Source organism: Phalangium opilio, unplaced genomic scaffold, assembly GCF_054372755.1.
Source record: "Phalangium opilio isolate 3A_F unplaced genomic scaffold, DU_Popi_V2 ptg000217l_1, whole genome shotgun sequence".
Taxonomy (NCBI): Eukaryota; Metazoa; Arthropoda; class Arachnida; order Opiliones; family Phalangiidae; genus Phalangium; species Phalangium opilio.
Window position 1 is genome coordinate 11672638 of NW_028324218.1, and position 24508 is coordinate 11697145.

General features: G+C 35.0%; 1 protein-coding gene and 1 long non-coding RNA gene across 6 annotated transcripts; both read left to right on the plus strand.

Annotated features, from left to right (window-relative positions):
• Nucleotides 1-4193: 4193 nt before the first annotated feature.
• LOC149616309 (uncharacterized) lies at nucleotides 4194-9118 on the plus strand. Of its 5 annotated transcripts, none has more exons than XR_016375990.1 (4): nucleotides 5032-5406; nucleotides 5872-6072; nucleotides 6626-6746; nucleotides 6811-9118. It is a non-coding gene; the product is annotated as an uncharacterized LOC149616309 (long non-coding RNA). The 5 variants fall into 5 exon arrangements; XR_016375989.1 differs by having other exon boundaries at nucleotides 5872-6005; XR_016375986.1 differs by lacking the exons at nucleotides 5032-5406; nucleotides 5872-6072 and adding an exon at nucleotides 4194-4322.
• Nucleotides 9119-10349: 1231 nt separating this feature from the next.
• Nucleotides 10350-21295, plus strand: LOC149616310 (uncharacterized). Its single transcript, XM_089857024.1, has 11 exons — nucleotides 10350-10377; nucleotides 10448-10552; nucleotides 13721-13842; nucleotides 13930-13993; nucleotides 16002-16094; nucleotides 16170-16343; nucleotides 16404-16467; nucleotides 18033-18179; nucleotides 18252-18487; nucleotides 18551-18849; nucleotides 20266-21295. Exons 3-11 carry the CDS (start codon nucleotides 13790-13792, stop codon nucleotides 20480-20482), a joined length of 1347 nt encoding a protein of 448 aa, XP_089713150.1. The 5' UTR covers nucleotides 10350-10377; nucleotides 10448-10552; nucleotides 13721-13789; the 3' UTR covers nucleotides 20483-21295.
• The last annotated feature ends 3213 nt before the right edge of the window (nucleotides 21296-24508 follow it).

The window sequence follows — 24508 nt, forward strand, 5'->3', positions numbered from 1 at the left end:
TATCTATGGTGGCAATTAGAATAGTGAAAGGGCTAATGGAAAACGGGTAGTAGCTACAGACTTTTGATGCTCTTTATGGTGCGCATTGACTATTAGTGCGTCTAGCTACAATTTAGCTTTGGTGTTATTTAACGTTAACATTCATGTTGGCAAACTAAGAATATTGTTGAGGTGAGACGAGACGATAGTGTTTACACTGCAAACCAGTTGTGAATGTAGCTATCAGAATATACGGTAAACAGCTGAAGCGTAGACTTCATTTCCTGATCTTTTCCCTATTGACTGATTTCCATGTGTCCAAGATTTATCCTTATTGGATGTAAAATGTCGTCTGCTTTACTGTATTATTCGCTATGCTTGGAATACTGCTTCAGTATTTCGTAAATTTTTACTTCAAAAAAGAGAAATAATTCCATATCTAGGTAAATAAGTTTGTAGTAGTAGACCTCTTGACTCGGAGAGGTAATATTTTGGTTTTCCCAACTTGTTGCTTTCTGCGAACACGTTTGCTCCAATTTGCCAACTGCGAACGCGGTGACAGACACACACTCGCACACAGACACGTCCAGTGTAATACCTCTCTGTGACGTCATCGTCACTCAATTTTTTCGAGCTGTTTGTGTTTAATAATGATCTTGGTGTTTTTACCAACATCATTATAAAACACAAACACGCCGGAAAAATTGAACTCTTAAACGACTACGTGCCGAAGTAAAATGGAAATACTGGTGCAAGTACTTCGGTAGGCAGTACAAGGTGAGGCAGATTAAAGAAATTCATCTTTTTGTAAGGCTAAGTTCAGACACAAATTGTACAAGTGGACACAACCCTGCTTCTGGCCTAACATCAAAGAAGGCAGCTATAAAGTTATACCTCCGTATTTTTTGCGAAAATGTAAGTTATAAATATTATTTGAAATATTTTGTTCAATTACTGGTAGTTGGGCAAGAAATTCAGTTTGACATATGTGATTTCGCGCTGTTCGAAGCGACAAATATTGAAATATTAAAATAGGCTGATGGAAATTATTTTCGAAAATCATGTAGAAAGCAATTGCTGTACGCATTTCCTACTCCGTCTTTGGTAATGCAAAGTTTAATACCTTCGAAAAACGGGTAGGCCTATACGGAAGCCGTGAATATTATTAATGAAAACTGTCAATGTAGACAAAGACAGAATTAAAGTGTAAAGGATAAGTGTAGATAATTAATTTATATTCAGATTTTCACTATTGAAGACACGATTATAAAACATCAATTATTTTAAAAACATTTTATCTTAGTTTTTTTTTCACCAATAGAGATTTGGCAATTCGGGTTTAACTCCGCCCCCAGCGCCATTATGGTATGTTTTTTTAACAGAATGTAAGCCATATAAGCCCCTCCTCCTGGTATGTTTTAAGCACTAGTGGAAGGTAGCCTGACGTTGCATGACGTAGTACTGCCAAGACCCTATTCTGAATAATTATCTCTGTTTAAGGTCATAAAAATCTGAAGATGAAGCGTTACATTGAAGAGAAAAAATATGTTTTCGACTATTTAAGAGCCAGGTATTATTTGAAATTAACATTTACGGTTCAAATTTTAAAAATTGTTTATAATTTAATTACACGTACCAAACCAAATATTTGAAATAGGAATTTTCTTTGTGTATGTGGACCATTTTGCTCGCCCAATATTTATGCTAGATTTCATCGATTCGTAGTAAGTACTCTTAACAATGTCGTATATTCTTCGAAAGGTCTGGTTTTCTCCAAAGGTTTCTCTTCAAAATTGGGTTTTAAAGTGTTAGTGACATAATTTTCGTCATCCACAAACTTAAAATGCGAAACAAATCCTTGAAAAATCTAGATTATTATGATATGTTTACTTTTTTATTTGGTTTCGTAGCAATTTACAAAATTGCAATCAAAGTATTGTGTTTGGAAAAGGCCTAGTTAAAATTTTGTTTCGTTTAATGGCGTAGTAAGGATAAATTTTCTCTTTAGATGTCGCTCACGTGACGCCTGTTTAAGTGTCTCCGCGCCGCGTTAAGCCTATTTTATTCAGATTCGCGCGGCATTAGTAGACTCGGGAGTCTCGGGCGCTCGCGATTGGCTTTTCTACGAGATGCCGTGAGTGACCTATCAAGGAGAAAAACTCGCCAAAAATCTTCTCCGCAAATTTGCTTTTGCCCCATAATTTTAAGTTTTCGAGGTGTTTTTTCCGTGTTTTCCCTCACATTTAAATATTTATCAGGCATATTTTTGGAATCAGAAGAGTTTAAACTCTCAAAAAAGTAAGGTTTTCTTTAGATTTGAGATAATTTTTAATCCACGTCGCTATTCCTTTAAGTTGTTACTTCGGTGCAAAACTGACATCGAACGTTTATGCTTGTATCGAATATATCCATATTTAGGAATTTTTGTTTAGGAAAAGGATGAATTGGCAAACAACTTAATTCTTAATACAACTAAGGCATGCGGAGATTTACGCGAGAGGAAGTATGCTAATCTCTCGGACAACGTGAGTATGAAATTTAAAGAACGAAATACTTTTGTTTTAATATTCTTGAACAATATTTCACTCAGATTTTGGACATTCGGAATATAGTTTTTTCTGTTAGTAGATTATTGGAAAGAAGATCTTTGAAACTTCTACTAGATGGCGAGCCAGTTTTCTTTGATTATGAGGAAGCCATCACTATTTCCAATCCAATTATAAAAGAAACCACAAGTTTACAGTTCCTACAGATAGACTGGAAAGTAAGAGAATATTAACTTGGTTATTTATGGTTTTTATCAGGACGCTCAGTTTCTAAATAGGGAGGACCGCTCGTCTAGGTACACATACGGTGTGTCATGTCTTTCAGTGTTTGTCACTTGTCAGATCAATGGTAAAATATTCTTACCACTAGAAATATATTAATCAAAAATGTCCTGGATTAAACCAAAATCAATTCAAGGACTTTTTGATTTTTTTTTAATTTAAACTTACATTCTTACCCTATTCCATTGAATTCACTTATTTTATTGGAAATCAATTTATTGCCTCTCAGTAGTTTTAAAAATTTACTAATTTCGGCTTTTCGACCACCATTTCATTCCCCGAAAACATTTTACAATTACAATAATTACCTTTGAGTGAATACGTGTATGACATTGCGATTTTGAAAGTTCTTAAATGCGTTAACAAAACTACGTCTATGCCCTGCCCTGCACGTTTCAAAGTCAAAGCATTTCAAATTTGAACAATGGCAGCAAATTCAATGGGGTGTTACGATTTTTTTTTCGGTTAAACTCAATTTTGTAAGAGACCACTTTGTTGAAACTAAGAGGCCAGACATGGTAATGGTAGTTCAATGGGGGTAGATACCACTGCTTCGCTTGGAAGCAATTAAGTGTCATTATTGAAACTTCATTACATGAATCTTTTAGATTGCATAAACATGGTGCCAATTGATATATTAGTTATTTTATAAGTTCTTTCGATTAAAAAAGAAAAATTTCAGCCTGAAATTCTACTTTAAACAGGCAGGTGTTCTTCTCTTATCTGCAATTGTATTCTTCAGTCTCTTGCTGTGGAAGACCAGGGACAAGACTGTCTTCAAAACGAGACGATCATTTCATATTTCGGATATGATTCTCTTGCTTCTGGAAGTGGTTTCGATTTTTTTCTTAAAAAGTAATTAAAAACGAATAGTATTTTTCTTAATTTTGTAGCATGGATTAATGCGGCAAAACATAATTCCAGCTTTCGGCAGAGTATCTAAGAACTTTTTATGGAAATTTTTCTGCGGTACTTGGCTAATTGGAGCTCTTATTTTAACCTTTGAAATGTCTGGGTACATGAAAACAAATTTCACACTTAAAGAGTACTTGGTAGTTGACAGCTTAAATGATGTTCTAAACATAAGAACACGGAGGATATATCTCGGATTTGAGGAATACTTCACTGAGATAAGTTTTTTTTGTGACCTGGGATCACCAGTGAGATAAAAGATAATAATTAAACAAAATCTGTCATTTAATATGGTTTTCCATTCCAGCCCACCGAGGCCTACAAATATTTCGATCCAAAAAAGAAAATCTGCTCGTCTAGGTTTGCAAAGGACGCCTATGTAGTAGAAGAATGCGAACACGACCCGGTCATCGAGAATAAAGCTTGGGTCAGCTTGACCACTAAGAGTGAGCTTCATGATTTGATGGAAAAAGAATACGGGTGCAAGCAGAAACCCAAGTTTGATTTTTACGTTGGAGCCCACAGTTACCGAAAAATATATTATTTCCTATGCATCATGCCCTTCCGTGGCAGGCTGGAAATAAAGGAAATGGCTATTAGATCGTAAGTGCAAATATTTATGTTTTGATTGAGGTGGCGTAGCAGTTAGCGCTTTTCATAGCCTCGCAGCAAGATGGTCCCGGGTTGGATCCAATATTGTGACACCGTGTGAAAAGTATCGAAACAAACCCTTCTTGCGCAGAGTTTGCGTGTTCTCCTCCCACTTACTAATGGAGTTTTCCGCGCGGTAATACCCGGTTTCCCCTTTACATAAAAACTTGCTGATGGTAACGGAAGTAGTAAGTGTCCATCGTCAGTGGGTTTTAGGATGATGTAGATGGGTAGTTTTCTTCTTCCTTTTAAAGGTTTGGGCTATTTTTAGGATAGCCCAAAGAGAATACCAAGAGGAGCAGAAACTTTGTAAATAAGGATCGGTCATGAATTTGGAGAAATTAGTTCCGGTTGTTCACGTGACCGTGTTGTCTGCTTAAAAATTACCTTTTGTACGTCAATGTTCAAACCAGAGATCAACTTTTTGCCACCACCAAAAATAAGCAGTCGACATAATTTAACCAGTAAAGGCGTCGCTGCTTAGCCAATCAACAAAAATCGGATCCAGTTACTCCAAAGCCGTGTCCGGGCGTTTCAAAAACCTTGTCAAAACTAGACTTTCTACTCCTCTTGGTATATTCTCTTTGGGTAGGCTGAGCAATTAAAGAAATGGTCTACCCATAAACCTTTTTTGTCTCTAAGCGTCAATAGTAATTATATAAAGATAGTGCTAATACTGAAATTAAATTATTAGCGATAGTTTTCATTTTATAATTAAAATAAAATTTTATATGGACAAAACCCTTAACCCCTATCTCTAAACTTCACTGTCGTGCTCGGCCAGACCTGCCAGATGACTGGCTGGTTTAAATAGCGTTTAGCCAATGAGATTTTAGCACTCCAAGCAGAAGAATTTAGTTCAGGTTTTTTTTTTGAGCCTGACAATTTCGTCTTCAAGTATGTTTAGCTATCGTTAGTCGTTTCGTTGATCAATTTGAATCAAAATTAATTGCCGAAATGCCAAGTTGTATTATAAAAGACTGTCAGAGTGTTAACTCTAGGTGTGCGGTTAGTTTTTATACTGTTCCCGATCACTGTAAGTACCCTTATAGTGCACGATTCGCTAGCGTACTAGCTAGGCCTTTGCTACGGCGGTCTATGGGCAGGCTTGACTACGGCTCTACCGGCGCTGCCAACGTACCTTATCGCCGGTCTACCGCTCAACCGCGTAATAGTCTAGTTTACTTTTTAGTAGAAGCTTGTCCTATTGATACCTCGGCCAATAAGATGGAGGACTGATTTAATATATGCGGAAAAGCACCATACAGGCGCTATAAGGTCCTCAATGCAATTAGTTTTTCTGATTTAATTTAAAATATACTTAATGTAAAATTTTTTCAACTCTCGAAATCTTGGTTTTGGGTGTAATTAAAGGGATTACAGCAAAAAATGTTTATGGGTGACCATTCCTTTAAGAAAGAAAAAGGGTGATTTTTATGGAGAATAAGCTTTCCTTGCTCAACCCTTTGACCCGTTTTCTTTTCAAATTTTATTTCTAAAGGTTTTAAAGGGTTGGTGAAGCCCAAGTGCCCAACATGTTTTTCAATTGTGTTTGATTTCTCGAATGATTCTAAACCCTTTAAGATAGAACATGCGGTGTCACTGGATAGAAAGACATTAACTGTGGCTTCAATGGTAACTTGGAACCACTATCGTCTTTGAACATATGGTCGGATTATCCGTCTTAACCCCATATAGAGATGTGAGTCGGTAATTTACCAAATACCGCGTAAATTACCGTTTTATATCTTACCGTAATTTTACAATGGTAATTTACCGGTAAATTACGGTGGTATATTACCGTGGTAAATTATCAAACATTTTTATTACGCATTAAAAGTTCATTTTACACGTAAATGATCAATTATTTGTGTTTACTTCAAAATGACTCACCAAGCGCTACTCGCTAGCCATTACTTACATAGTTGCGCTAGAAATTAGTCTTTTAATAAATCTTTAATTAGAAATCGGAATAGGAAGGCCACGGCTGCCGTCTTGGTAGCAAAAGCCGCAAATACGTGTAAAGCAGCCAGTTGTTGTTTAAAGCAATATAAAATATATATAACTAAAAATTACCGACTGAACGGTATTCTTGTTTTCCAAAAATTTCAATCGGTAAATTACCGTTCTTAAAAATTACGGTAATTTCACATATCTAACCCCATATCAAGCAGACGATTCTACGAACCCTCTTTTTGAAAGATATCTATTTAAAAAAACCAACAATATGGATTTAATTTCAATATTATTCACAGAATCATGAATATCATGGAGCACAAGATTACGCACTATAAATCAATATCTAAGAAAGTTATTTATGAGATGTCACTGTGGAGACGACCTCCGGAGGAAGTATTACCTTTGACAGTCAAAGTTGTCAGTGGATCATTTTTCTTGTGGTTAATTGGTCTCGCTATTTCAACCTTTGTATTCATCGCAGAAATGTTTTGGAGCTTCGAAAAAAATTATTAGAGACATGAGGCTTTCGAACAAATGGATGATGGAAACCAACGGTTTATATTTCATTGAATACATAAGTGATAACATCGGCTAGATTTTTAATTTCTTCTTTAATCAAAGTGTATAAAACAATAATTATATCCATCGGATCCATGTTTCAATCTAAAATATTACAGAAGATACAAGTAATTAAGCTTTCGTAATGCGGGACTACGTGGTTGGCTTCCTGATAATCACTGAGATAGTAATGTTGCTTTATCAGAAAGCGAATGTTTACAGAAATGGCAATAGAAACGTGGTAGAAATGGGACCTAGTATATCTTTGGTATACATAACAGTCCGTATTCTCTAGTTCTGAAAATTGCCCATCATAAAGCCACTATAGTCTGTCAAACGAAAGAAGAGCCCTGAGAAATATGTCCAAATTGGTGTCGCCACCATCGACCCCATAGTACTTTATCAACTTGTTTTGTTTTGTCAATAGTCGTCTGTAATATAGTCTGCTATAAACAGATAGGCTTAATCGCAATAGAACCAATAAATTTTGCTATATATATTTAATATGTTTATGTTTCATGATTTTTTACGATCATCGAGTATTAAAGAATAAAAAACAAAATTAACGACAAGACACCAGTTTTATCTTTGTTGAACTAGCATTGCAATATATTTTAATGACATAAGTTAAAGTACTTGTCCATAAGTAGTTCAGCATCAAAGCGTCTTCAGTCCACGTTTTCATCAGAGTCTTCGCTGTCTTCTTGCATATTAAATTTAAGAGGTTCAATTGTGGTTTCGATGATGGGATCTTTTTCCCAATACTCATGCATTATATTCTCGACGTGCTCTATTGCCTTACGCCAATTCTCTGGTGTCACACGTTCAATGGCCCTCAATGTTGCATCTTTTACCGTCGAGAGTTTGAAACCAGAATTCTGCTTCGCAACGTCGTTCTTCACTTGTGCCCATATTAGTTCAATCGGGTTAAACTGAAAATGGTACGGTGGAATCCTCACTACCGTGTGACCTCTACTTTTAGCAACCTCGTCAATTTCGTACTTCAGGGTTCTGGACTTGTGACGCTTTATTATTTCATAAAGTTCACGTCGAGAATATAATGCATGAGTAATGGGAAAAAGATTCCATCATCGAAACCACAATTGAACCTCTTAAAATTAATATGCAAGAAGACAGCGAAGACTCTGATGAAGACGTGGACTGAAGACGCTTTGATGCTGAACTACTTAGACTTATGGACAAGTACTTTAACTTATGTCATTAAAATATATTGCAATACTAGTTCAACAAAGATAAAACTGGTGTCTTGTCGTTAATTTTGTTTTTTATTCTTTAATACTCGATGATCGTAAACAATCATGAAACATAAACATATTAAATATATATAGCAAAATTTATTGGTTCTATTGCGATTAAGCCTATCTGTTTATAGCAGACTATATTACAGACGACTATTGACAAAACAAAACAAGTTGATAAAGTACTATGGGGTCGATGGTGGCGACACCAATTTGGACAAATTTCTCGGGGCTCTTCTTTCGTTTGACAGACTATAAACGAAACTTGAATAAACATGGAATGCAATATGTTCTAAAATAAATACAAATATGCCGTCGTTCCTATAATGATACTTTGTGTTATAAAACATCTTTATGATAACATTGACAAGAAAATATACGAGCGCTATACAATATCCGTGGATATCCATGCACGAAGCTGATAAGATGGCCCAAGGGCTGGGCTTATATAGTAGCCCGTAGTAGCCACATCATACCGTACTTAACAGGCGTACATAAAATCTGTGAGAATATCCCCACAATGTGCTACATTTAACCGTGCTAAAATAATTACCTGCAAACCAAACTTTAATTTATTTACTGAATTGTTATAATTATAATAGTGAGACACAAACGGAAATCGTGATTGAGTCGCCCCTCGATGCGAAATCTTGAACAGTGCTAAAACGATTATACCCGTAACGCATACCTAACCTTTAGTAGAAGTACAGAAAATCTGAGTGATTAGCCCCTCGATGCACAATGATTACTCGTACAGAAAATCCGAGTGAATAGCCCCTCCTTGCCCTACAAAAAACAGTGGTAAAATGATTACCCATAATCCTTACTTCATGTTATAATCGTAATATCCCGGGCCCTCAAACTATACTAGTATACTTTCTTTTGCTTTTAAAACTCTTCTCTATTTGTGGTAAAATAAACGTAATTTCTGGGATCGTAATAAACATCGCCTTAAGACCATTCTTAAAGTAACGTCAGAATATACTTGCTTTTGCTTTTAAAATTCCCCTCGATTTCTTTGCATATTGAAACAGGGGAGCGGTATTGAAAGTGCGAAATCCTTATTGTCGACAGGTGAGAGAAATTTTAAAGGAAGCAGGACATCTTCCAAATAAATTAACGCAATACCATTCTCCTCTAACTCTCGCTTGAAACATATCAAGTAAACATAAAACAAAATTCTCAATTACCTTTCTATATACCTTCCTAGTACAATTAAATGCAATGCTTAATCCTCTCCCATTCACTCCCCCTTCAATGATGAACGAAAGATTTTATACTGCCAAAGCCGTACTGTGCAGCACACCGACAACAGAGCAGGCCAAACTAATACCCACATCGTACGATCTGGCTTAAAACAGTGTTATAAAACTCCACATGGCATGTATACATACATACCATTCCAATAGAAAGTTTTGGCCCTCTTTCGTCTTTTTCATGGAAAGGGCTTACGCTTAGAATCGATGCGATTAGTTAGAAGCTCGTACCATCATAAATATAGTCGATGATTGCATGGCACCATTTTGAAACATTGTATAAAACAAATACAACATCGTTTCACTAAAAAGCGTTGCAATTGTCGAAACCCTGCTTTAACAAGTTGGGAAACCAAAGTAAACCTCTTCGAGTCGAGATGCGATTAAGAGGCTTTTCTTAAATAATTAAAAAAATATAACTGATATTAATTATTTTAGTCATCAGTAATTTGCCTTAATTCTAGTTAATTCGTTTTTTAGAAACGCAACTCCGAAAATCATTCTTATCATAGCTATTGTTGACGTTTGAATTCAAGCGTATGCCTCTTTATCAACTTTTGGAAATTTAGGGTATATATGGCGATTTATTCACGATAAATGATAAGAAAACCCGCAATTGCGTGAAGCTTTGGTGGAAGCCCTGCCATTGTGAGGCAAGACGTTTTTCGTAACCCTAGCCGATCGCCTCATACATATTTCTTAATCCTAACGATGGGAGTTTTTGCTTTCTTCGAACACGTTTGCTCCAATTTGCCAACTGCGAACGCGGTGACAGACACACACTCGTACACAGACACGTCCAGTGTAATACCTCTCCGTGACGTCATCGTCACTCAATCTTTTCGGCTTGTTTGTGTTTAATAATGATATTGGTGTTTTTACCAACATCATTATAAAACACAAACACGCCGGAAAAATTGAACTCTTAAACGACTACGTGCCGAAGTAAAATGGAAATATTGCCCGAGTTATAAGGTAAACGCTTCATAGATGTGAAAGTACTTCGGTTGGTGAGGCAGATTAAAGAAATCCATCTTTTTGTAAGATTAAGTACAGACACAAATTGTACAAGTGGACACAACCCTGCTTCTGGCCTAACATCAAAGAAGGCATCTATAAAATTATATCCCTCCGTATTTGTTGCGAAAATGTAAGTTATAATTATTATTTAAAATATTTTGTTCAATTACTGGTAGTTGGGCAAGAAGTTCAGTTTGACATATGTGATTTCGCGCTGTTCGAAGCGATAAATATAGAAATATTAAAATAGGCTGTTGGAAATTATTTTCGAAAATCACGTAGAAAGCAATTGCTGTTTGTTTCATTCCTTTACAAACGATACTAAGGACAATTCTTCTTTACAAAAGAGAAGTTGGAACTGCTAACTATTAATAAAAACTGTCATTGTAGGCAAAGAGCGGAAAGTGTAAAAGATTGTGTGGAAAATTAATTTCCTGAAGTAACAGATATTAAAATGTTCAATTTTGAAGACATGATTATAAAACATCAATTATTAGACAAAATTCTTATTTAAGTTTTTTTTTCACCAAAATTACTTCAGTAAAAATAGTTTATCGTGAAATATGTGCATCATTTTAAAAAGATTAGGCGTATCATTTTATTTTCTGTCAAAAATTTGCTATCAGATTGAGAATTCAGCCCTATGAAGAGAATAAAGTTGACAGTTGATCGCTGATAGAATAAAAACCGTATGAAAACTTAAAAACGTGTTCATTATATGTAAAGTTTTCGAAGTTTTAAAAATTAACGTGTTGTATAGCTTTCAAATGACCACGATAAATCTACAGATCTTTTCAACACTAATAACTTCATCACAGTCAAAAAACCAATGTTATTTTCCGCTTCGCAATATTTCCAATTTAAAAATATAAAAATTTAAACTCATCAAGCTAAATATTTTCAGATATCTGGGTATTTGAATCTCCTAATAGCAAATGTTAGTCGAAAGTAAAACCTAGTATCAAGCTAGTATTCCTTTTAAAAAATCTTGATGGAGACTTTTTTCTATAACTACAATTGAGACCAAAATACTTGGGTATATAGTGTTGCAAACTATTTTCGCCAAATGCAATTTTGGTAAAAAAGAACTAAGATAAGATTTTTTTAAATAATTGATGTTTTATAATCATGTTTTCAAAAGTGAAAATTTGAATATCTGTTACTACAGGCAATTGATTTTCTACACTTATTTTTACACTTTCCCGTCTTTGTCAACAATGACAGTTTTCGTTAATTATATCAAGAATTTATTTACTATAAGAATGCCTAAGTAGCGAGATTTTACGCTTCTACTCTTACGCCGCTGTTAGTGGACAAATAAGCCCCACCCCTTTCATGTCCGTCATTGCTCTGCGCTTTCCTATTGGATCCCGTGGGGATAGGTCATACACACGCGATTGACGTATTCCGAATTGAGAAAAAAAACCTCGAGCAAAGTAAACAAAAAATGGAGGCTACCAGCGGTGCTGAAACGGTACGGGAATGGTTTTTAATTGCCATTAACAAGTTAGTTAAAGGTTCTGAACATAACTTAATGGATTTTGAATACGTGTCTCAACGTGAAAATCGTTAGTTCTATGATTGTTTCTAAATCGAATCAAGTGTACTATGCTTATGATTTCGTGAGTTCCAAAAACCAAACCAAGGCTTAACGAAAAGGTAAAAGAGATAGATGGTGGAAAACATAGAGTAAGAGAAAATATTAAGCCCCGCCTCCGTTTCCAGCCTCCCCCACCCATGAGGGGGGATTGTCGACTATCACGCGCGCACCGGACGCCTTTTTAGGCATTCTTATAGTAAATAAATTCTTGATTATATATGTTGTTATATATAAGCTTTTTAACCATATAAATTCATTACACTAATTAAAATTTATAGGTGTTTTGAATCTTTTTATACCAGTACCACGTCTTTTCACTTTAAACCCAATCCTTAGACTGTAACGTCCTTGTTATAACTATATGGTCACGTCATTGATATTCTCAAGACAAAATTTAATAATATTCGATAACATATTAAATCTGTGAAATATTTACTACTAACACTTGGTATGTTGAACAGTACACACTTTGAACGTTGTGCTTTAGTTTTTCTATTAGACACGAAATTCTTGCAAAATATGTTTATTTGAATATTGTTTAATTTTTTTGTTGAACTCACTTTCCAATGATTAAAACTTAATTTTAATAATTCGTAAAATCGCCTGAACTCCCTGTAGTTATTTTTATACACAATCAACAAACAATGCTATTCTCTTGTATAGTACCATAATCGTAGCGTGTAAGTTTCCATCTTAAAGAAAATCACATGAAACTGATTGATATTCATGAATGAGAAATTGTGCAAAACTGCACATTTAGTAGTGCTAATATTTTTAGCCACATCGTAATATTCGATAGACTCTTAGTTTAACCCGAGCCGTAATAGTAGTAATTGTAGTAGTTGCCGTGGCCGGAGTTTTCGCTTGTTTATCGTCAGATTTTAGCTTAAAAGGAACTCTATAGTATCTCAACCCACCCATAGGAGTAACTGAGCTCGGTTAGAGATTTTATTTTAATGGAAATTTTTTCACATCGCAGACTACCACTGTATTATAGCGACTCGATAAGATCAGAGAGAATTTATAATAGGGAGTAGTGGAAACTGAGGAATATTATGTAGCTCAAAAATCACGTGATCAACGAAACTGGCCAGATCTATTTCCGGTATGATTTTTTGTGGCCCCTCCCTCTAGGATGGGTCCAGAAAGTTGCGAGAGGGTCTCTAGGGGAGATGGACACTACCTTTTTAGCGGAAAGGAAACGTCTGACTTTATCTCCAAATGGCGAAAGTCGCACTCGAAATCGGGAACACTTATTGGGTAATTGTACAACCAATAGTGTTTGAGGGCAAGGAGTGTCATGTGACCGGAAATTTACCTGGCCAGTTTTAGCGACGCAGCCTACTTGTTTGAGCTACATTGTATTTAACACTGTCAAGGGCTAGAGCTTCAACTCCCTATTATAAATTCTCTCTGATAAGATGTCCGAGTTTTCATCCTTCAATTTATCTCTAAAGTTGTGGGGTTGGGGGTGGTACCTCTTTATCTGTATGGACGGATATTTTTTAATTTTTATCTGTGGGGCCGGATACTTTTGAATTTGTATCTTTGAGATCTTTAAAGTATTTATTTTATTGTTATTTAAGTGCTAATTAAATAGATAACGATATGGGTATTATTTTGGCCCAGCCCTTGGATCAACCTGTTATTTTTATCGTCAAATACGGTTAGGTTGTAAATGAAACTAAACACTTTCAGGGCGAACGTAACATACTAACTATTAAAATTCTAAATAATCATCTCAGTTTAAGCCATAAACAATTGAAGATGAAGTTATACCTTGAAGAAAGAAACTATATTTTCGATTATTTAAGAGCCAGGTATTATTTGAAATTAAAATTTCCGGTTCAAATTTTTAAAATTGTCTATAAATTAATTACAAGTACCAAACCAAATATTTGAAATAGGAATTTTCTTTGTATATGTGGATCATGCTTTAGAAGTTCTTTAACGATATTTCATCGATTCGTGGTAAGTACCCTTAACAATATATCTATATATATATTTAAATCAGAGTCCTGACTGACAGACAGAACGATTTTTCCAATCCGCCGCCATCTTCAAAAATGGCGCCCAGAAATGTAAAAAACTTCCCCACGCGTTTCAACCGATTTCACAAATATTTGGTACACTGGTTTCCTTTAACCTATAGACGGACTGAATAGTCTTTTGGGTTCGATTTGTTGCCATCTTTTTAAATGGCGGCATGAAAAGTAATAAAAATGTCCCGACGGGATGACGGGCAACGCCGAGTGCCTTCGATCCTACGGTGCTACAATAATATAAGTCATCAGTAAAATCTACCCATTCTTTATATAATTTTAATGGAAGTTCTTATTACAAGCGAGCGACGCCTCGTGTAACAACTAGTGTCTGTATAAATCAAAGTCCTGACAGACTGAATGGTAGTCAACGCCCAGCCCAAACCTCTTGCCCTAGAAGGCTGAAAATTTGCAGTAACGTTATTCATAAGTAGTAGTTACGTAGTAAGAAAAACGTTTCCAATCCGCTGTCATCTTAATAAATGGCGCTCAGAAATGTAATAAAGCTTCTCTGTGCAAAAAAGTCCGCGCGTTTCAACCGATTTCACAAATATTTAGTACACTGGTTTCCTTTAACCTATAGACGGGCTGAATGGTCTTTTGGGTTCGGTTTGTTGCCATCTTGTTAAATGGTGGCCAGAAATTTAAAAACGCTTCTTTATGGAATAATGTCGGCATAAAAAGTAATAAAACATTTCCCGACGGGCAACGCCGAGTGCCTTTGCTTCTAGTAGAGCTCGGCATTTTCGATCAATTATCCACAAATTGGTGGATAACCGATTATTTATAAACAAATTTGTGGATTATAATACGATTTAACATGTAAGTTATGTGGATAATTTTCTGGTATGGATAAAGATAAAATAAAGTGGATAATTGATCGAAAATGCCGAGCTCTAGCTTCTAGGGTGCTACAAAAAAAGTCATCAGTATAATCTACCCATTCTAAATATCATTTTGTTAGAAGTTCTTATTACACGCGAGCGACGCCGCGGGTAGCAGCTATAGTGTCGTATATTCTTCGAAAGGCTTCGTTTGCTCCAAGCTTTTCTTTTTAGCCATATTTTTTTTTGTATTGTGGAGGTTTCAATGTAAGATAGGGCACATACGTCCGCGACAAGGTTGCGATTAGTCAGGGTTCAGTACGTGTTTAAGCAGGGAAGGAATGAGGTTTACTTGGGAGGTGACGGAAGGGGTGTGGGGGTCAAGTCACCTCCGGCGGACACGGGGCAGTCGGCACCTATAGGGTAGGATCGCCGACATGTGTCGTATTCCCTCAAACTTTGCCGCCAAGAAGCTTGGCTTACAGGAGTGCGCCACACTCCCGGCTGCTCCAACGCTTTCTCTTCAAAATTGGGTTTCAAAGGGATAGTATCAATCTTTTGGCTACTAATGAAAAGCTTTAATTTTTTTAAATAAGATAGAACCTAAAATTTCGGTTTCAAATATATATATAAATTAACAGTTTTAATAACTTAACTATATTTTTAATTAATTTTTAAAAGTATTAGCTTTCCACACCACTCCAATCACTGCCCCCTCTATAGTCGTTCAGCAAAAACACGAGCGAAACACCTAATTTACTCCCACGACCCTCCTCTCGCTCGGAGGTACAGTAGATTTACACCTAAAAACGTCACTACGGGGAAAACAAGTTGGGCGGTATTTCGCGGCTGGTTTGAATTTCAAAATATCTAATGTACTTTTCTTAATTTTAAACGCATTAATTCGATTTTTTTTGCCACACATAATTTTAGGCACATTTTTTTACCTAAAACTGCCCTCATCTTGTACTAGTCGGAAAACATTGAGAGTATCCCTTTAAGTTCTTACTTTGGTGCAAAACTAATCTCGAAAGTTTATGCTTGTATAGTTTATACACACATATTCTCCAAAGTATAAGTTGGACAGTAAAACGTTTAGGAATATTCGTTTAGGAAAAGGATGAATTGGAAAATAACTTAATTCTTAATACAACTAAGGAATGCCGAAATTTATATCATGGGATGTTTACCAATCTCTCGGAGAACGTATGAAATTTTAAAAATGAATTAATTTTTTTTTTGGAAATATTCTTGTAAAAGAGTAAACAATATTTCTCTCAGGTATTGAACATTGCGAAACAAGTTCTTTCTGTTAGTAAAATGTTGGAAAAAAGATCTTTCAAACCTCTAGCAATTCGCGAGCCAGTTTTCTTTGATTATGAGGAAGCCATCACTATTTCTAATCCAATCATCAAAGAAACCACAAGTTTACAGTTCCTACGGATAGACTGGGAAGTAAGAAAATATTAACTTGGTTATTAATGGTCTTTATCAGAACGCTCAGTTTCTAAATAGGTAGGACCGCTCGTCTGGGTACACATACGGTGTCATATGTCTTTAAGTGTTTGTCAGATCAATGGTAAAATATTCGTACCACTAGGGTTGGTACCGGTAATTGGGAACGATTCTAATTGGAAACACTTTTTCTTTAAAATTTTGTAACTAATTTTTGAGCGGCTCAAATTCCTTTTAAAAGGGCTCAATTTGTAGATTGAATATCGAGGATTACGATAAAAATGGTTAGAATATTGTAGGAATACGTGGATGAAAGATACGGGCCTATATACGCACCAACTCGGACTGATCAACTTAAGTTGATGCCAATTTTAGGTGTTTCTTGATACAATACCGTCGGGGAATAAGCTTTAGCGAGAGTTACAATAATCCCACGATAACAAACCTTTAACCATTAGATAGATCACGTTTTTCGCTATAAAATTGATATTAAAATCTCTGGTTTCGGTTCGGAATTCGATTCAAAAATAGAGTTGGAAAAAACCAAGTAAAAATTGCAAATGTGAACACCACGTTTCAAGGTTAATTAGAATCCTTTTTAAGCTATTTTACTAAAAGATTAAACGTAACAGTGGTGTAAACAAGCTACTTTTGGATAATATTAACTTTAAAATACATCATTGACCCAAAAAATACTCAAATTTCGCGCCTTTAGCAAAGTTATCAATTTAGCCGTAAGAGGGCCGTAGCTACCACTACTGATTGGGCGGGAAAACGGCAAACCGAGTCAGCTGTTATGCTAGAGGCGAATAAAATGTGACTTCTCAACAAATATAGTGAGCATTTTGACTCAGGTATTGTTTTTAACTATATTATCCTATTATCACTTATCAAATCTGCGTAAACTTTAATCGAGGTGCATGAATTTAGGCCCTACGTATTGGTAGCTTTTTTCCTAGGGCCTTTTTTATTCCTCCCATTTGATTAGCATTGGTGTTCCCATTTGGGTCCCGCGTTCACTATTTAGAGTCAGGGTGTTTACATTTACCAGCGAGTGTTCACATTTGGGGTCCTCTAAGGGGTTTTGGAAATAGGATATTGTGCAAAATTTAAAAGAGTTAAAAAGCTGAAAACATAGCGAATTGCGTCTAAAGAATCAAATTTCATGTCCTGAAAGTTTCAGGTGTCTAACGTTAGCGCCACGGAAGTTATTCAAAGATTTGTAAAAAGTGTTCCCAATTACCAGTACCAATAGGAATACATTGACTCAAGGAGTTGATTTTGAATTTTTTTAAATTAAATCTTACATTCTTAAGAAAAACAATGGCCCATTACCCTATTCCATCAATACACTTCTTTTACTGGTATTCAATTTATTCCCTCTCAATTGTTTTAAAAATTTACTTATCTCGGCTTTTCGACCACCATTTCACTCCCCGAAAACATTTTATAATTACATTAATTACTATTGAGAGAGTACGTGTGTGAAATTTCGATTAACACATCTCCGTTTATGCCCTTATTAACACATCTCCGTTTATGCCCTTCACGCTTCACAGTCAAAGTTTTTCAAATTTCAACAATGACAGTAAATTCAATAGGGCGTTAGGATTTTACTTTAAACTCGACTTTGTAATAGACCACTTCGACCAGAATATTCCATCCTGTAATTCTACTTTCGTCAGGCAGGTGTTCTTCTTTTATCCGCAATTGTATTCTTCACTCTATTGTTGTGGAAGACCAAGGACATGATTGTCTTCAAAGCGAGGAGATCATTTCATATTTTGGATATGATTTTCTTGCTTCTGGAAGTGGTTTCGATTCTTTTCTTTAAAAGTAAATCATTTGAAAACTAATGGAATGATCTTAATGTTGTAGCATTGATTAAATGGCAAAACTTAATTCCAGCTTTCAGCAGACTATCTCAGAACTTTTGGTGGAAATTTATATGCGGTTCTTGGCTAATTGGAGCTCTTTTTTTGGCCTTTGAAATGTCTGGATTTATGAAAACAAATTTCACTCTTAAAGAATACTTGATAGTTGACAGCTTAAATGATGTTCTATACATGAGAATGAAAAGAATATTTTTCATATTTCAAGATTACAACTCCCAGATAGATTTTTTTTGCGACTTGTCATCACCAGTGAGATAAAAGAAAAGATGAATAATTACACAAAATTTGTGATTTGATGTTTTTCTAATACAGCTGACGGAGGCCTACAAATATTTCGATCCAAATATGACAATCTGCTTGTCTAGTATAACGGCTGATGACGCCTATGAAGTAAGAGAATGCGAACACGACCCGGCCATCGAGAAAAAGGCTTGGTTCAGCTTAACTACTAAGAGTGAACTTCATAATTTGATGGAAAAAGAACACGCGTGCAAGCAGAAACCCAAGTTGGATTTTTACGTTGGAGCCCAGAGTTATCGAAGAGAATTTTATTTTCTTTGCATCATGCCCTTCCGTGGCAGGCTGGAAATAAAGGAAATGGCCATCAGATCGTAAGTGCTAAAATTTTGCATGATCTCTCCCCATTTACTAATGGAGTTTTCTTCACGGTATTACCCGGTTTCCTCTTTCCATCAACAATTGCTGAGGGTAACGGAAGTAGAAAGTCATTGGCTTAAATAAATGAGTAGTAAAGGAGAATGAAATAGTCAGACAATCATTTTTAGCCACATCGTATGATCAACATCTATGATGTGGGTCTTAGTTTGACCTTTCCTGTTGTCGGTGGGGGCGGAGGAGGCGTCGTAGTAGTAGTTGTAGTAGTGTCAGAATACAGCTTTTGGCGGTACAAAATGTTTCGTTCGTCATTGAAGGGAGAGTGAATGGGAGATAATTGGGGTGAAGTGATATTTTCATTTCGTGTATTTTAAGAGGAAGGGGATTCTAATAGTAAGTATAAGCATAGCATTTAATTGTACTAGTAAGGTTAGTTGTGTTTTACGTTTGCTTGATATATTTAAAGCGAGAGACATGATCATATCAATGCCTTAATTTATATGGGATGTTTCCTACTCCCTTTAAAATTTCTGTCAGCCGGCGACAAAAATAATATAATGCGATTAAAAAATGCCTGTCAGACCATTTCATTCTTCCTTTAAAGCGGAATAATTCCTTTTTTAGGAGTGCTAATCCAAAGGTTTTGATTTATTTCTAAGATACTGAGCTTATTCAATGGTTACTCTTTTTTACGTTTACGTCACGGAAGTTATTCAAAAATTTGTAAATAGTGTTCACAATTACCAGTGCCAACCCAAGATTTTTTTCTAAGTTTTGCAGAAGTTTAAATTTTATTTCCTCTTTCTTGTGGCTTCTAACGACGAGCTTGAGTTGTTCCCTTCCGAGAGACACAAAAGCAAGTGCCTTGTTAAAGGAGATTCTAGATAAATGAAACCCCTTGTGAAGTTTTCTATACTTCACTGTGACCCATGAAAAAGGTCTATTTTTGAAACTTTTGGGGGATTTTTACAAATGTCCATCGTCAGTGGGTTTTAGGATGACGCAAGCGTAGATTATTTTTAGGGTAGGTCAAAGCAAGAGAGAAAAAGGGTCATTTTTATTGAGATCTAACTTTCCTTGCTCAACCTTTGACCCGTTTTCTTTTTTCAAGTTTTATTTCTAAAGGTTTTTAAAGGGTTGATAAAGCCCGATAGGTTTCTAAATTATATTTGATTGCTCGTATGATTCTAAACCCTTTGAGACCGAGCATCCGGTGTAAGGATCGAAAGACGTTAAATGTGCCTTCAAAAAAAAGTGGACTGGTAACTTTGAAGCCCTGTCTATCGTCTTTGAAGATATAATCGGAATATCTGTCTTAACCCTAACTCAAGCAGACGATTCTGGGGCCCCCTTTTGAAAAGGATCTATTTAAAAAGGCAAAAATAAGGATTTAATTTCATTATTATTCACAGAATCATGAATATCATGGAGCACAAGATTATGCACTATAAATCAATACCAAAGCAAATTATTTATGAGATGTCACTATGGAGACGACCTCCCGAGGAAGTATTACCTTTGACAGTCAAAGTTGTCAGCGGATCATTTTTCTTGTGGCTAATGGGCCTCGCTATTTCAACCTTTGTATTCATCGCAGAAATGTTTTCGAACTACAAAAAATATTATTAACGACATGAAGCACTCAAACAAATGGATGATGGAAACCAACGATTTATATCATATTAAATGCAACAGTGATAATCTCGAAAATAATTTTTTTTTTATTCAAACGATATAGTTAAAGGCCTGTACGTAATCGGGTTATAGCTTCGGAACTTTCATTCTTTTTGTGCACATTATCTTTCAGTGTGTCGAGAGATAAATCAGCTTTGCTATTGTTTAACGTTCAAAATCATGCAGGCGAACTAAGAATATCGTTTTGGCGTAACGAGATGTGTTCACGCCAACCGAGTTGTGGATATAGCTTTGAATAATGCTTGAATATAGTTCAATATTTTTAGATTTTCAAGATGCTTATCAATAAATCGCAATTGTTGCATATTTAGGTGAATAAGTTTAGACGTAATCCTCCTCTCTACTCTAAGAGCTAATGTTTGGTTTTCCCAAGTATTGATGTAAGAAAATATTTCTTCTTATTGGGACTTGTGTTATAAGAATCGAACAATTCAAATTTTTCGTGTATCATCTAAAATTTATCCCTTCAGGGAAAACAGTATAAATGTAATTATTTTCATATTTTCAACTAGAAATAAAAAATAGCCCATTTTAACGGACTGTTGAGATTAAGGTTTGTCCACACTTGAGGTATTTTTCAGTTACACGGATCGTACGTCACACAAAATATTTGCTTCGCCTGTGAGATCGTTTCATACGCAGCACAACGAAATTTTTTTTGAAATTTCAAACATTTTCACGTCCTACACGCTTGCGCAGTCAACCAGGAGAGGCAATGAATCACGTGATCTTTTTAAGATGGCGCCTATCTGTGAAACACACCACAAGCAGTTTTAAGAAATGAATAATCTCCTGATATATTCTCTGCTTTTAATAAATCGTAAAAATAAAATTTATAAGAAAAATAAAAGAAGAATTCGGAATATGGGTTAGGGAAGTATTCGCTGATCGTGAGAAAGACGTACATTTTCATAATTTAGTCCCAAAGTTGAGGATGAACAACGGAATTCATGGAGATCCACTGTGCATGTAATACTGCCGAATGACTCCAGTGCTATATAATAACTGAAATCAGGGATGCATGTAATTTTTGAAGCAGGAATGGAGAACGGTTAGTATTTACTTCAGTTAGACTCATAGCCCGGTATAGAGCCCCTCCCTCCAACGCGTAACGAAAAGTTTAAATTGTTTTATTGGCTCACTTAAAATAAGTTTTGATGACGTTGCTGACGGGAACGGCGAAAAATACGTAATTCCTTTTAACTCTGTCGCTATAACCCGCCTCTTCTTTCATACCCCCGTCCGGGGGAAGGGGTCCGGGACTTTGACGCGCGTCCAGATTACTCTGTTCTCCGTTCCTACTTCTAAAATGAAATCTATCCCTGATACTGATTTAATCAATATTTACTTAATACTTTCATGTTTCGATATGAATCCGCCAATCAAGAGATCAATTTGTTGCTGTAATTAAGTAGAAACATTTGCTTGAAACACGCTACTGGATAATCAAGTAAATGTTTCAAAATAAAAGCGGAGATACTTTTACTAGTCCTTGCAAGCTATGACACGTTGAATATTTTAAAGGTATATTAACTGATCAAAGAAATTTTTAAATTCGTTTCTTTCTCGCATAAAATCTTCATTTTTAAGTCATCTGTCTGATGTCGAAATCAAAGCAGTCAAATTGAAACGATATTAGAAAGAAATAAATATTTTAAATTTAACAAAAAATTAATCTCTCGTCATAATAAAAAATGATGTTGTTCTTAACGCTTTTGCATTTCGAAGGCATTATGTTAATGGACGATTACACGCCAATTAAGTAATTGGACTACGATTTTAAACCGAAGAAATTCAAACGTCTTTATCAAAAGGCCTGTATAAAAAGAATCAAATATTCTTAGTCTGTGAACGGCTTTTGAACTAAATTATTTCTCAACTTTAGTTAAGAAGTAAATTTAGAGTGAGTTTAATGCCCGAGAGGGCCGTAAATTAATATTTAAATGGGAATTTAGGGTTCATATCACAGTGAAGAGTATACCTTTGATTAGAATGGTTTTAAAAGCTCATATTCTAACGAAATTAAAAGTAAAGGTTTCCATTAAACTATTGGACACTCTCAACTCCCTCTCATTTCCGTGAACGCGATTACAACGATTTAAAAGTATCTCATGGCATCCCTCAATTTGAACGGAACATCTCGATCACTTCTCTTATCGCAAAACTAAATTGGCAACCTCTAAAATTCCGACGTGAAAAGCAGCGTTTATTGAGCTTTTCAGGAATTGTTTTTAACTTATCCCCAGCTCTAGCAACGTTAGCTGTGACCCCTGCACCAAGAGGCACCTCAGCAGCAGACAGGAAGCGAAAGCTTTACCAAACCTATTGCAGAACGAACTTATATTACCAGTCATTCTAGCCACGTAAAACTCGCGATTGGAACAAAATTAAAATCCCTGACGACGCTATAGAGTCTTATCAGAAAACACTTTCCTATATTAATTGCTTGTTTAACTCTGTAACTTAAAAAGATCAAATTTATCATGTATTTATTTCATGTCCTGGTGTGATGGGCGACCTAGTCTTTTGATGGGTTAATAAACTTGAAACTTGAAACTTGAAACTCGAAAACTGTAGCGTATGTTTTAACAAATTTAGGGCGTTGTCTAAAGTGTTTGTAGAGATATTCGGGAATGAAGATCATAGAATCCAAATGAAGTAACAACTCAAGAAGTGATTTCGTAGTGACTTGAATTTATAACTATACGTAAATAATCTATATTTATAAAATATCAATATATATGTCAAATTATATCCAAACTAATCTTTATCTATACTGCTCTATATCCATTCTAATCTATATCTATACTGCTCTATATCCATTCTAATCTATATCTATACTATTCTTTATCTATACTGCTCTTTATCCATTCTAATCTATATTTATACTAATCTATATCTATACTAATCTATATCTTTACTAATCTACAGTATATCTTTACTAATCTATATCTTTAGTAATCTATATCTTTACTAATCTATATCTATATATATCTCTATCTATACTAATCTTTATCTATACTAATCTATATCTTTACTGATCTATATCTATACTAATCTATATCTTTACTGATCTATATCTATACTAATCTATATCTTTACAAATCTATATCTATACTAATCTATATCTAATCTATATCTATACTAATCTATATCTATACTAGTCTCTATCTATACTAATCTTTATCTATACTAATCTATATCTATTGCAGTCTTTATCTATACTAATCTTTTATTATAATATTTCATTAGTGTATATCCATACTTTTTATAATAGGGTGGTAAAATCTTCTTGATTGCTTATTTTTTTGTTGTTAAAGTTCATGAAACATAACTAGTTCAAAGCTGCAGATTTAGGAAGAGTCAGCTAATGTATTTTATCATCGAATTCAGTTACGTTGAACTAAATCTAAAGACTTTCAGGGCGAACGAAACATTATTTTACAACTTCTTAATAATCATGTCAGTTTAAGGCCATAATTATCTGAAGATGAAGTCGTATCGTGAAGCCAGAGAATATATTTTCAACTATTTAACAACAAGGTATTATTTAAATTTAAAGTGGACAATTCCAGTTTAAAAATTACTTAATTGAACAAAACAAAATATTTGAATTAGGAATTTAATTTGAATATGTGGATCATGCACGTTGAAAAAGCTTTCTACTGTTCATAGATTTGTAGTAAGTACCGTTAACAATGTGGTATTGTCTTCGAGAGGTTTGGTTTGCTCGAAAGCTTTTTCTTCATAATTGGGTGTTGAGTTGCAATATTGGTGCTAAAATAATCTGGAAAGATTGTACTCATCATATCTGATATACTTGGGAGAATACTAAGTTGAAGAATATTTGTTTAGGAAAAGAGTGAATTTGCAAATAATTTAGCTCTTAATACAACTAAGGCATGCCGAAATTTAGGTATGAATGAGTATGCCAATCTCTCGGATAAGGTGAGTATGAAA